Source organism: Misgurnus anguillicaudatus, chromosome 17 (assembly GCF_027580225.2).
Source record: "Misgurnus anguillicaudatus chromosome 17, ASM2758022v2, whole genome shotgun sequence".
NCBI lineage: Eukaryota > Metazoa > Chordata > Actinopteri > Cypriniformes > Cobitidae > Misgurnus > Misgurnus anguillicaudatus.
This window is the reverse complement of record NC_073353.2, coordinates 9292166-9304525: the sequence shown is the minus strand read 5'-3', so window position 1 is coordinate 9304525 and position 12360 is coordinate 9292166. Positions and strand designations below refer to the sequence as shown.

The 12360-nt window shown below is 39.1% G+C and overlaps 1 protein-coding gene across 3 annotated transcripts in view; it reads left to right on the top strand.

The window, feature by feature from the left end:
• Positions 1 to 12360, top strand: part of epsti1 (epithelial stromal interaction 1) — an 80167-nt gene that overhangs the window by 27805 nt on the left and 40002 nt on the right. For all 3 annotated transcript variants that reach the window (XM_073854953.1, XM_055214768.2, XM_073854954.1), the window contains one exon: positions 5735 to 5822. In XM_073854953.1, the coding sequence (XP_073711054.1) occupies positions 5735 to 5822 (88 nt within the window). The remainder of the gene's footprint in view (positions 1 to 5734; positions 5823 to 12360) is intronic.

Sequence of the window (12360 nt, the reverse complement as noted above, 5' to 3'; positions counted from 1 at the left end):
TAGGGAAAAAATTGGCATCCCATAAAGATTACACTCTGAGTCATGAGTCAAACGGTCCAACCCCCGTGTCTCTACGATGTTCTGATGTGGAGATATAAGGCTTTGTTTATTCGGTTGCTAGGGTACTGTATTTGGTTGCTAGGGAAAAAATTGGCATCCCATAATGATTACACTCTCAGTCACGAGTAAAACGGTCCAACCCCCGTGTCTCTACGATGTTCTGATGCGAAGATATAAGGCTTTGTTTGTTCTGTTGCTAGGGTACTGTATTTGGTTGCTAGGGAAAAAATTGGCATCCCATAATGATTACACTCTGAGTCATGAGTCAAACGGTCCAACCCCCGTGTCTCTACGATGTTCTGATGCGGAGATATAAGGCTTTGTTTACTCTGTTGCTAGGGTACTGTATTTGGTTGCTAGGGAAAAAATTGGCATCCCATAATGATTACACTCTGAGTCACTAGTCAAACGGTCCAACCCCCGTGTCTCTACGATGTTCTGATGCAGAGATATAAGGCTTTGTTTACTCTGTTGCTAGGGTACTGTATTTGGTTGCTAGGGAAAAAATTGGCATCCCATAATGATTACACTCTGAGTCACGAGTCAAACGGTCCAACCCCCATGTCTTTACGATGTTCTGGTGCGGAGATATAAGCCTTTGTTTACTCTGTTGCTAGGGTACTGTATTTGGTTGCTAGGGAAAAAATTGGCATCCCATAATGATTACACTCCGAGTCACGAGTCAAACGGTCCAACCCCCGTGTCTCTACGATGTTCTGATGCGGAGATATAAGGCTTTGTTTACTCTGTTGCTAGGGTACTGTATTTGGTTGCTAGGGAAAAAATTGGCATCCCATAATGATTACACTCTGAGTCACTAGTCAAACGGTCCAACCCCCGTGTCTCTACGATGTTCTGATGCGGAGATATAACTGTTTGAATTTTATGTTGCTAGGGTGCTCAAAAATGGTTGCTAGGGGCGTGGCTTAATACCTATGTAAGGATCCTGAGAGACTGATTGGATGCCTGAGTAAAATGAGCCCACCCCCATGTCTCTATGACACTGTGGTGCAAAGATATCCATCTGGGCATTTTATAATGGCAGTCTATGGGAGATGTTGCTAGGGTGCCCAAAATTGTTGCTAGGGGCGTGGCTTAATAGCTCTGGGATGATTCTGAGGGACTGATTGGATGCCCGAGTGAAATGAGCCCACCCACTTATCTCTACGACAATGTAAAGCAAAGATATCCCATCTGGAACTGTTTTATTCCCTTATATGGGCATGTTTCCTGCCCCATTATAAGTCAATGGGAATTTTCGGGTGCCTCTTACACCCCAGGGGTACAACTTACACCCCAATGTCATGTATGTTCTTACATAGCTTACCACCCTCTTCAAATTTAGTAACCCACATGTTTCTAAGGAATCCTCCCTCGGACCTATGACCCGTCAAAATTTTTGCAATGTTAAGTCTATGGGATTTTGCCCCATTGACTTTTCATTGGGGCACATTTGGGCATCTCTTACACCCCAGGGGTACAACTTACACCCCATTGTGATCCATGTTCTTACAGAGCCTACCACCCTCTTCAAATGTTGTAACCCACATGTTTCTACAAAATCCTCGAGCAGAGCTATGACTCGTCAAAGTTGGGCGCAATGTTAAGTCAATGGGATTTTTCGGGTGGTTTTTCGCCCCCCTTTCGGAAATCCTGCACCCCATCGCTTATAAAAGTCATAGCACACCTCTCCTCAATAAGCCGGTCGATTTGAGCCCTCTTTCATGGGTCTACGTCAAATCGTGCGGGACGAGTTACGCGCCGAAAAAAGTGTCCAGAAAAAGAAGAATAATAATAATTATAAATAATAACTAGATAGGTACATTTCCTGAAGAAAATGTGAAGTGGTGCTTGCCGTGGCAAATTTCTGGGGACAGTATATGATTATACTTCCAGTTACGAGTAAAACGATCCAACCCCCATGTCTCTACGATGTTCTGATGCGGAGATATAAGGCTTTGTTTACTCTGTTGCTAGGGTACTGTATTTGGTTGCTAGGGAAAAAATTGGCATCCCATAATGATTACACGCCGAGTCACGAGTCAAACGGTCCAACCCCTGTGTCTCTACAATGTTCTGATGCCGAGATATAAGGCTTTGTTTACTCTGTTGCTAGGGTACTGTATTTGGTTGCTAGGGAAAAAATTGGCATCCCATAATGATTACACGCCGAGTCATTAGTCATACGGTCCAACCCCCGTGTCTCTACGACGTTCTGATGCGGAGATATAAGGCTCTGTTTACTCTGTTGCTAGGGTACTGTATTTGGTTGCTAGGGAAAAAATTGGCATCCCATAATGATTACACTCTGAGTCATTAGTCATATGGTCCAACCCCTGTGTCTCTACGACGTTCTGATGCGGAGATATAAGGCTTTGTTTACTCTGTTGCTAGGGTACTGTATTTGGTTGCTGGGGAAAAAATTGGCATCCCATAATGATTACACTCCGAGTCATTAGTCATACGGCCCAACCCCTGTGTCTCTACGACGTTCTGAAGCGGAGATATAAGGCTTTGTTTACTCTGTTGCTAGGGTACTGTATTTGGTTGCTAGGGAAAAAATTGGCATCCCATAATGATTACACTCTGAGTCACGAGTCAAACGGTCCAACCCCCGTGTCTCTACGATGTTCTGATGCGGAGATATGAGGCTTTGTTTACTCTGTTGCTAGGGTACTGTATTTGGTTGCTAGGGAAAAAATTGGCATCCCATAATGATTACACTCTGAGTCACGAGTCAAACGGTCCAACCCCCGTGTCTCTACGATGTTCTGGTCCCGAGATATAAGCCTTTGTTTACTCTGTTGCTAGGGTACTGTATTTGGTTGCTAGGGAAAAAATTGGCATCCCATAATGATTACACTCCGAGTCACGAGTCAAACGGTCCAACCCCCGTGTCTCTACGATGTTCTGATGCGGAGATATAACTGTTTGAATTTTATGTTGCTAGGGTGCTCAAAAATGGTTGCTAGGGGCGTGGCTTAATACCTATGTAAGGATCATGAGAGACTGATTGGATGCCTGAGTAAAATGAGCCCACCCCCATGTCTCTATGACACTGTGGTGCAAATATATCCATCTGGGCATTTTATAATGGCAGTCTATGGGAGATGTTGCTAGGGTGCCCAAAATTGTTGCTAGGGGCGTGGCTTAATAGCTCTGGGATGATCCTGAGGGACTGATTGGATGCCCGAGTGAAATGAGCCCACCCACTTATCTCTACGACACTGTAAAGCAAAGGTATCCCATCTGGAACTGTTTTATTCCCTTATATGGGCATGTTTCCTGCCCCATTATAAGTCAATGGGAATTTTCGGGTGCCTCTTACACCCCAGGGGTACAACTTACACCCCAATGTCATGTATGTTCTTAAATAGCTTACCACCCTCTTCAAATTTAGTAACCCACATGTTTCTACAAAATCCTCACTCGTACCTATGACCCGTCAAAATTTTTGCAATGGTAAGTCTATGGGATTTTGCCCCATTGACTTTTCATTGGGCATTTTTGGGCACCTCTTACACCCCAGGGGTACAACTTACACCCCATTGTGATCCATGTTCTTACAGAGCCTACCACCCTCTTCAAATGTTGTAACCCACATGTTTCTACAAAATCCTCGAGCGGAGCTATGACTCGTCAAAGTTTGGCGCAATGTTAAGTCAATGGGATTTTTCGGGTGGTTTTTCGCCCCCCTTTCAGAAATCCTGCACCCGATCCCTTATAAAAGTCATAGCACACCTCTCCTCAATAATCCGGTCGATTTGAGCCCTCTTTCGTGGGACTACGTTAAACCGTGCGGGACGAGTTACGCGCCGAAAAAGTGTCCAGAAAAAGAAGAATAATTATAAATAATAAGTATGACGAATAATAATAGTGATGCTTTGCATAAATGCAAGCACCACTAATAATAAGTATGAGGAATAGTAATAGTGATGCCTTGCATAAATGCAAGCACCACTAATAATAAGTATGCAAGATAGTAATAGTGATGCCTTGCATAAATGCAAGCACCACTAATAATAAGTTTAAGTGCAACAACAGTATGTTGGCTTTCTCAAGCCAACATAATAATATCCCTGAGGAATAGTAATAGTGATGCCTTGCATAAATGCAAGCACCACTAATAATAAAAAGCCCAGTAACAACAGTACAGCGCATTTTCAATGCACTGTAAATATTGAAAAACTGTGGTGTTCTGCTTTAACCCTCTTTCAGTCCATGGGGTCTATATGACCCCAAGCGACATTTCATTAGTTAAAAAAGGTTCCCTTCATCTCAGAGATATAAAACTTTGTGACTTTTCCTAAATAATCTATCTTTACATACACAAAAAAAACTGGGCGTGATTCGGTTGTTCTAAAGGTAAAAAATGTCCCTTAGGGTCAATATGACCCCAATTGAAAGTGAATGGGAAATGCAAAAAAATTTACTTTTTTCTCCATTTGTCAAAAAATAAACATCAATAAATCCAGCATAAATCTGAAAATTTTGAAACAGAAATGAAGTCCTGGTATTGTGCACAAATGCAATGCAAAAAACACATGCTCGCACAAATACACACACACACACAAACACACAGAAGTATGACTGCCACAGAGACCATTTGTGTGGAATTTGGCAAATAAAATCAGTCACAAATGCAGAAAATAACACATAAAGGGGTGTGGCCTAATGCACGCACATGTACACTCACAAACACACACACACACACACACACACACACACACACACACGCGCGCTCTTTCTCTCTCCTTCTCATGCACACTCTCTCACGCACACTCTTTCAAGCACACATGCTGTCTCTCTCTCTCTCTCTCTCTCTCTCTCTCACGCGCGCACGCACGCACGCACACACAAGTGCGCACACACACAGACACACACACTTACACTATCGCATTTTGTAAAAACATTTCAAAATGCATCAAAAACTGTTAAAAATTACTATTTGAATTAATATTTATTTTTAATGTCCTTTCTAATGTTTATATGAACATAAATTTACTAAATGTATCACAAAAGTAATGATTTGAACAGTTGTACATATCCAGGAACATGAATGGGTCTCTATGTGAATCTGCTGGTCGAAATTATTTAATTCCTAAACTCTAATTATTTTATAATTACATTAATTATTATTTTTTCTAAAAACCGCTGGCTGAATTTAACACCTCACACCTTTATCAATATCTAAAAACAATTTAAATCAAATTTAGATCATAATTTTTGTGAATTTTTATAAAATTTTGATATTTTTCAGGCAAGCCAATGGTGTAGTTGAGGATTTTTGTGGTAAACAGGTACAAAAGTACTTCAAATCTCTCAAAACACAGCTTTATTGTATAGATGAGAAGTAAACAAAAAAAGATATATTATTTGTATTATTGTAAATGTATATTTTTCTTACAATTATGCTTTCAATTTTGGGGTCATATAGACCCCAAGGGCCAGAAGAGTAAACAGAAAACGAGGAGCGTTTGAGGGTTAAGCACAAAACAAATGAGATTCTATGCTATTTGGGATCATTGATGGAAACCTGGAATGATAGCCACAAAGACATTTAAATAGTTAATAAAATGTAAAAATATGCATTATTAGTAAATTATCAGCTGTATACAGTAGCTATATAAGACCTATAACCTTCAATCATCATAATTGTCCTTTCCTCTGGCAGGAAAAACATGGAGTATCTTAAAAGAATGAAGACGGACAGCAGTACTGTTTCTATGGCAGCAAGTAATTCCATCCCTGCAACATCATGGGTAAGACAGGGGCCAAATATGTACTGTGTGCTATATAGGCCTGAGTTCAAACCTTTTCTACATAGTTGTGGTGCTGAGGTTAAAACCCAAGGGACTGGAGTAATTCACACCAATTGATCTGTCTTTGATACATGTTTTCAAAGTAAATAGGCCTCCCTCTAGACCTTTCATCAACATGGCACATTCTACTGCAGTAAAGAGGTGGCCTTTTGCAAGGGTCACTCCTCCCAATTATCTCCTCATTACTCTCACACCAGAGAGGCTTTTCTGAGTCCATGATCGAGCTTTCTGGATAGTTTCTTTTCACGGCCATCCGGTGCAAAGAGTTCCTTCTGAATGGTGAGGCAAGCAAAGTTCAGGGGACTTCCCAAAGTTCACAGCAAGCCTAACGACGAGCATAGAGGGTTTTATGAGACTCGTTTAAGGAATAATCTGTAATGTTTGAGCGAAAGTACCTGGAAATCAGCCAGAGACTGAATCCACGACACAAGCAATCTGACAGGATGCGTGTAGAGGTGTTAATGAAAAACTCACCGCTGTGATTTCACTTGAGATTTAAACAGCGGTATGCGTCAGTGGGATTTTGTGGTCAACAGAAAAGTTGTGTTTTCTCGGGCTGTGCTTTTAAGCTTATTGACATTTTTTTAACTTCTGAAGAACTGACATAGTTTGGTATAACAAGTCTGATTAAAAAAATCTATCCATGGTTTATTGTATTGGTGAGAAATGCACTATTTGGGTGATTCTCACGAAACCATTGAAACACCACGGCACTAATGATTTTAGCTTTAAAATGTGTAATATAGTAACATTAAAAAGCATCAGAATTAACACAATACTGTGTTCTACCTTGCACAATGTGTGATTTCAACATAAGAATTTATAATTGTAAATTTTATCTCATTTTCTGCTGAAATTCTCATTACCGCAATGTGTCCGGCTGTGTTTGAACATGCGTTATGTTGTAATTTAATCAAATGAACACAAAAATATTAAGAAAAAAAATAAATGGATGTTTTGCTAAACTACTTTAGATGACAGAAAAAATATTTACTGAATATTCATGTATAATAATAATGAAGAAAAATTAGGAAAATGATGTGTCCATGCCTGATGTTCTCATCCTCCGCAACACTTTTTGAGAACAGTTTAAGCACACATACAGAATTTTAATAAAGTTTGATTTTGAGTGACCAAGCACATGGACCAGTTACTTCAAGATGGCTACCAGGTAAGATCATTTTTTTACAGTTAATTTGAAATATTGTCTTGTCAGAATGCTTACACGACATTTTGATTATCATTACCACAACAGATGCTTATTAAATGTTAATTTAATTAATAGAAGCATAATACTTTGATTTTAAATGCATGTGCAGAATCTCCAAATTATGTTCTTTCAGGTTTGTCATGTCATTTTGAAAATATGTCAGTGTTGATGTTTTCTGACTGTTGCGGTAATGAGATTATTTAGGACTAATTTTTTAAATTATGTTACAAAAAGTGTTAAATGATAAGTAAAAGTTTTTAAATTAATGTTCCCATTTACTCCAGACTTTGTTTTTCAATGTCTGGTGGGAAAAAAGTAAATTTAAGCAATTTTTCAATTTTCATGCTTGACCTTTTTAAAACCAAGTTTTCGTGAGAATCACCCATTTAGAAAGAGAGAAATATTTCTCAACAGAGTTTATTTTTGGGGCATTGCTTTTAAAGCATATGAAAAACCTAGTGGGTCTTTCATTTATAATAGTTTATTACACTGTGACCCTGCTTGTAAAAACCCAGCTAAAGTAATTTTTGTGATTTACCGTTTCCACTTAAAATCATTGTACATACGGTAATGTAAAGAACATTCTGTGAAAATGTAACCTTTAAGATAGATTGAAGTTTAAAGATTGAACACAATATGAAATCAATGGTTAAAATTAAACTTTGATGCTTAATGTTAATTAAATTATAAGACTTTAGTCTCGGTTTCACAGACAGGGTCACATATTTATTGCATAATACTATTCTTTCTTACTCCCAAGGTGACAAAAATCAAAGCATTGTGACACACTTTTCGCATCACTATGAAGATTCAATTCAATTTTAGTTATATGGCCCTTTTCACAATTGTTAATTGTTTCAAAGCAGCTTTACATGAGTAGATGTAGTAGAAAACACAGAAAATCTATAGATAATATAAGAAGTAGAATATACAGTACAAGCAAGCGTAATAATAATGTAACGTATACAGTAAAGTGCTAAGTTTAAGCCAAAGTTGTCTGACTCTCCCGGGGACGAAAAAAACTCCTAGAAGGACAAAAACCCTTGGAAGAGATTAATACATATTTATATATATAAACACGGTAGAGATAGGAAGTGGGTAAGCGGATTAAACTGGTTCAGCCGGTGGTCGTTGGACGTGCATGGGCTGGGCATCAGTACATCAGTGGTGTGATGACCTTTACAGCAGCAGGAACTGGGTCTGTTTGTCTCATTGTCCTCGGGGTCGAGGACGAGACAGGGAGAGAAAAACAGAGTTCTATTAGCGTAGGGGCCATTCGCATGTAATGCAAGTGTCATACAGTATTGTGGTTTAAATCAGCTCGGTTCCAGACAGGCTACCTATTGAGGCATAAGTATATTACCCATATGAGGTATGTGAGTGGTTTGTTCTAGACAAACTAACTATTGCAGGATAAGTACATTTACTGGACATTTTATGTGAATGCTTTGTTAAAGAAGAATGTCTTAAGATTAGCTTTAAATTGATCGACTGTGTCTGATACTCGAACATTATTTGGTAATTCATTCCAGAGCTTAGGGGCCAAGTAGGAAAAGGATCTACCACCTTTAGACACTTTTGATATTCTAGGGATAATTAAGAGGCCAGAATTTTGTGAGCGCAGTTTACGTGGTGGATTGTATTCTGATAGTAATTCTTTAATATACGAGGGTGCTAGGCGATTTAAGGCTTTGTAGGTTATTAGTAATATTTTAAATTGTATGCGATATTAAACTGGTAGCCAATGTAAAGATGCCAGAATTGGACTGATGTGGTCATACTTTTTAGATCGAGTAAGCACTCTTGCGGCGGCGTTTTGAACCAGCTGTAGCTCGTTTACCTGATTTGCATGGCATCCCCTGAGTAACGAGTTACAATAGTCTATTCTAGAGGTCATAAAAGCATGGATAAGCTGTTCTGCATCTGATGCAGACAGCATATGGCGTATTTTTGAGATATTTCTAAGATGGAAGAATGCTGTGCTGCAGACGTTGGAGATATGACTATCGAAAGATAGATTGCTGTTTGCCGCTTGAACAGTTTGAATGCATTCGTGCATGTAGAGCGGAGTAGACGCGCGAAAAAAGCAAGCATTTGACGCCCGTCAGAGGCAAAATCCGCTTCTTGTGGGAGGGGCAAGTGCTATGCGGTTGTCTGTTTGCAAGATGACTGATGTTAATTGTGCATTTATCAAGAGAGTTATCAGTTTGTATTTGGTAACCTTACTATAGGGGAAAATAAACGGCGCGGGTCGATAAACGTCACGTGACTCAAAAGTGAAGTGTGTATTACAACTTACCATGTTGCCCGATGTACCGCGTACCGTGCACAACACTCAATTCGCGCCTTTCTCGCGAGCTTCACGCGCGAATGAGCCGGAAACGCGTCTTCCGCGCCGCGCCGAACGCCTCTTCCGTGTGTGTGTTTTACTGCACATTACCCTTTAGTGGGTGTGTAACCAAAACGTTTAAATGCGGCTGCTATGATACTTCTGATCTGTTTATCAGTTGTTGTACGATACGGCGGTTGGTTGTTGTAGTATTTGTCCCACCCCTTCTCCACTTTTGATTGGATGGTCGAGTGAAAAGTGACATTGATGAGCTGAACGCAGAAAACGCAGAGCACACAAAAACCGCCTGCTGTTGGCGTTTTTGAAAAGCATGGCACTTCCATTGGAAACCAAATGTAAACGCCTTGGTGTACACGCCCCCTTAGCAGCGTTTACGTATATACAAATTTTTTGCTATATATATATACACATATATATTTTTATTTTATACTGTAACATATATATGTTAGGGTTTGATTTAGGGTTAGTTGCATGTAATTATGCAACCTGCAACAGTGTAAAAAAGTGTAAGCCAACAATAAACCGCACACAAACACATTAATCTCTGTTTAAGGCTTGTAAAAATGCACAATTAAATGACTTCCTCCTTTATGACTAATAGGGAAAAACCCTCTGATACCCACATTATTCACTGAGAGTCATGCAGGAACAGTGTTCTAGAGTCAAGATCTTTGGTTCTCTCAGTCTTCCGGGAGAGAAAGAGGCCTCGGGTGCTGGATTGTGATTTCTCTCAGTGTATTGACTTAAGTGGCTGGACGGCCTCCAGACCAAGTAATGAAACGCTCCAACCTAAATGTCATAGGCCCGCCGATCAAAGTGTTTGTGGAAAGACGGGTTCTTGATGTGGTTTTGTGGCCACCGAGAATTGTTATGTTTTCAGTGATGCTTTCACAAGACAGATTAATCTCCTCCATATCCTCTGTTTGTGCAAAGAATCCTTTGTATTGGCTTCCCAGGATGCCAGGCCCAGGTCGTCCCACCTATTCCCCTTACTCTCTAGCCATTCCAAACAGAGCAGCCCCTGCCTGTTGTCCCCAGGCCGTCTGACCAAACACACAAAGGATCTCTTTTCACCCCTCCTCATAGTGTCTCACTGTAGAGTATCATGAGAATCTCAGAGTAACATCAATTACATAACGCCCATTTTATTGTGATGTGGTGGGCTCCAGGGGTGTAAAGTGTAAAGCAGTTGTGCTGTACTCAAGGACTTTTGAAATTCACAATTCGATTTTTTGAAATTTAACATGTTGCTTTGTTTGTTCATCATGTTACTTTTCATCAGGTATGTAAGATTCTTTTATCTTAAATTGTGTAATATTTTGACAACATGTCCATTTCTTTATAGTTTACCCACTAAACATTTATTTACCTCCTTCATTCCAAACATGTGCAACTTTATTTGTGGAACACAAGAACCTTTGTGAACCGTGCTGTTACAATGAGTCATATCTAATTTTTAGCTACAGGCAAAAGAAAGTTCATTGAAATAAGTACATTAAAGGAATATTCCATTTTCTTAAAAGAAAAATCCAGATAATTTACTCACCACCATGTCATCCAAAATGTTGATGTCTTTCTTTGTACAGTCGAGAGGAAATTGTGTTTTTTGAGGAAAACACTGCAGGATTTTTCTGGTTTTGATGGACTTTAATAGAGCCCAACATTTAATACTTAACTCAACACTTAACAGTTTTTTTCAACGGAGTTTCAAAGGACTCTAAACGATCCCAAACGAGGCATAAGAGTCTTATCTAGCGAAACAATTGTCATTTTTGACAAGAAAAATAAAAAATATCCACTTTTGAATCACAACTTCTCGTCTAGATCCGGTTGTGATGCGCCAGCGACCTCACGCAATACATCATGATGTCAAAAGGTCACAGAAGACGAACGTGAAACTCCGCCCCAGTGTTTACAAGTGTGTTGAAAGAGGACCGTTCCTACGTTGTTGTATGTCAACTGATACTAATTAATGTCTTTGTGTCAGTTTATTGTTTACAATGGTCCACAAATTTGCGTTTTATATATGTAACACGTGACCTCCCTACGTCACTACGCATTTATGTTAGGTCGCGCTGGACCAGACCTAGACGAGAAGTTGTGGTTTAAAAGTGGATATGTTTTATTTTTCTTGTCAAAAATGACAATCGTTTTTCTAGATAAGACCCTTATGCCTCGTTTGGGATTGTTTATAGTCCTTTGAAACTCTGTTGAAAAAAACTGTTAAGTGTTGAGTTAAGTATTAAATGTCGGGCTCTATTAAAGTCCATTAAAATTAGAAAAATCCTGCAATGTTTTCCTTAAAAAACATAATTTCTTCTCGACTGAACAAAGAAAGACATCAACATTTTGGATGCCATGGTGGTGAGTAAATTATCTGATTTTTCTTTTAAGAAAATGGAATATTCCTTTAAGGCCTTGTCTAGTGATCCCAATGCTCTAAATCAGGGGTCGGCAACAGGCGGCCCGCGGGCCAAAAGTGGCCCGCCAGCAATATTTTCTGGCCCGATTAATTTGAAGTGCGTTTTTAAATTTTTTTTTAATCAGACTTTTTTATTTTACAATAACAGTTTACAAAAATGGCCCCGTGTATCATTCCTTCATTCGTTTTTTCAAATCAAAACCAAAAAGAAAATAAAGAAAAACAACTTGTTTTTCTATTATTTTTTTACTCAAAAAAAACCAAACGACTCGTTTTCTGAATGTGCGCTCAAATCAAAAATAAAAAAAGAATGAAAACGGGTTCGGACAAATTTTAATTGAACACCTTAGCAGACATATACCAATGAAATAAATTTAAACAGATCAGGTACTAACAGATTACATTTTAATAAGGGTTTTAATAAGGGTTTGAATAGCAACCATGCTTTCCTGTAAGTCTCATTCGCTTACAGTCCGACTTTTGAACTTTTTTCATT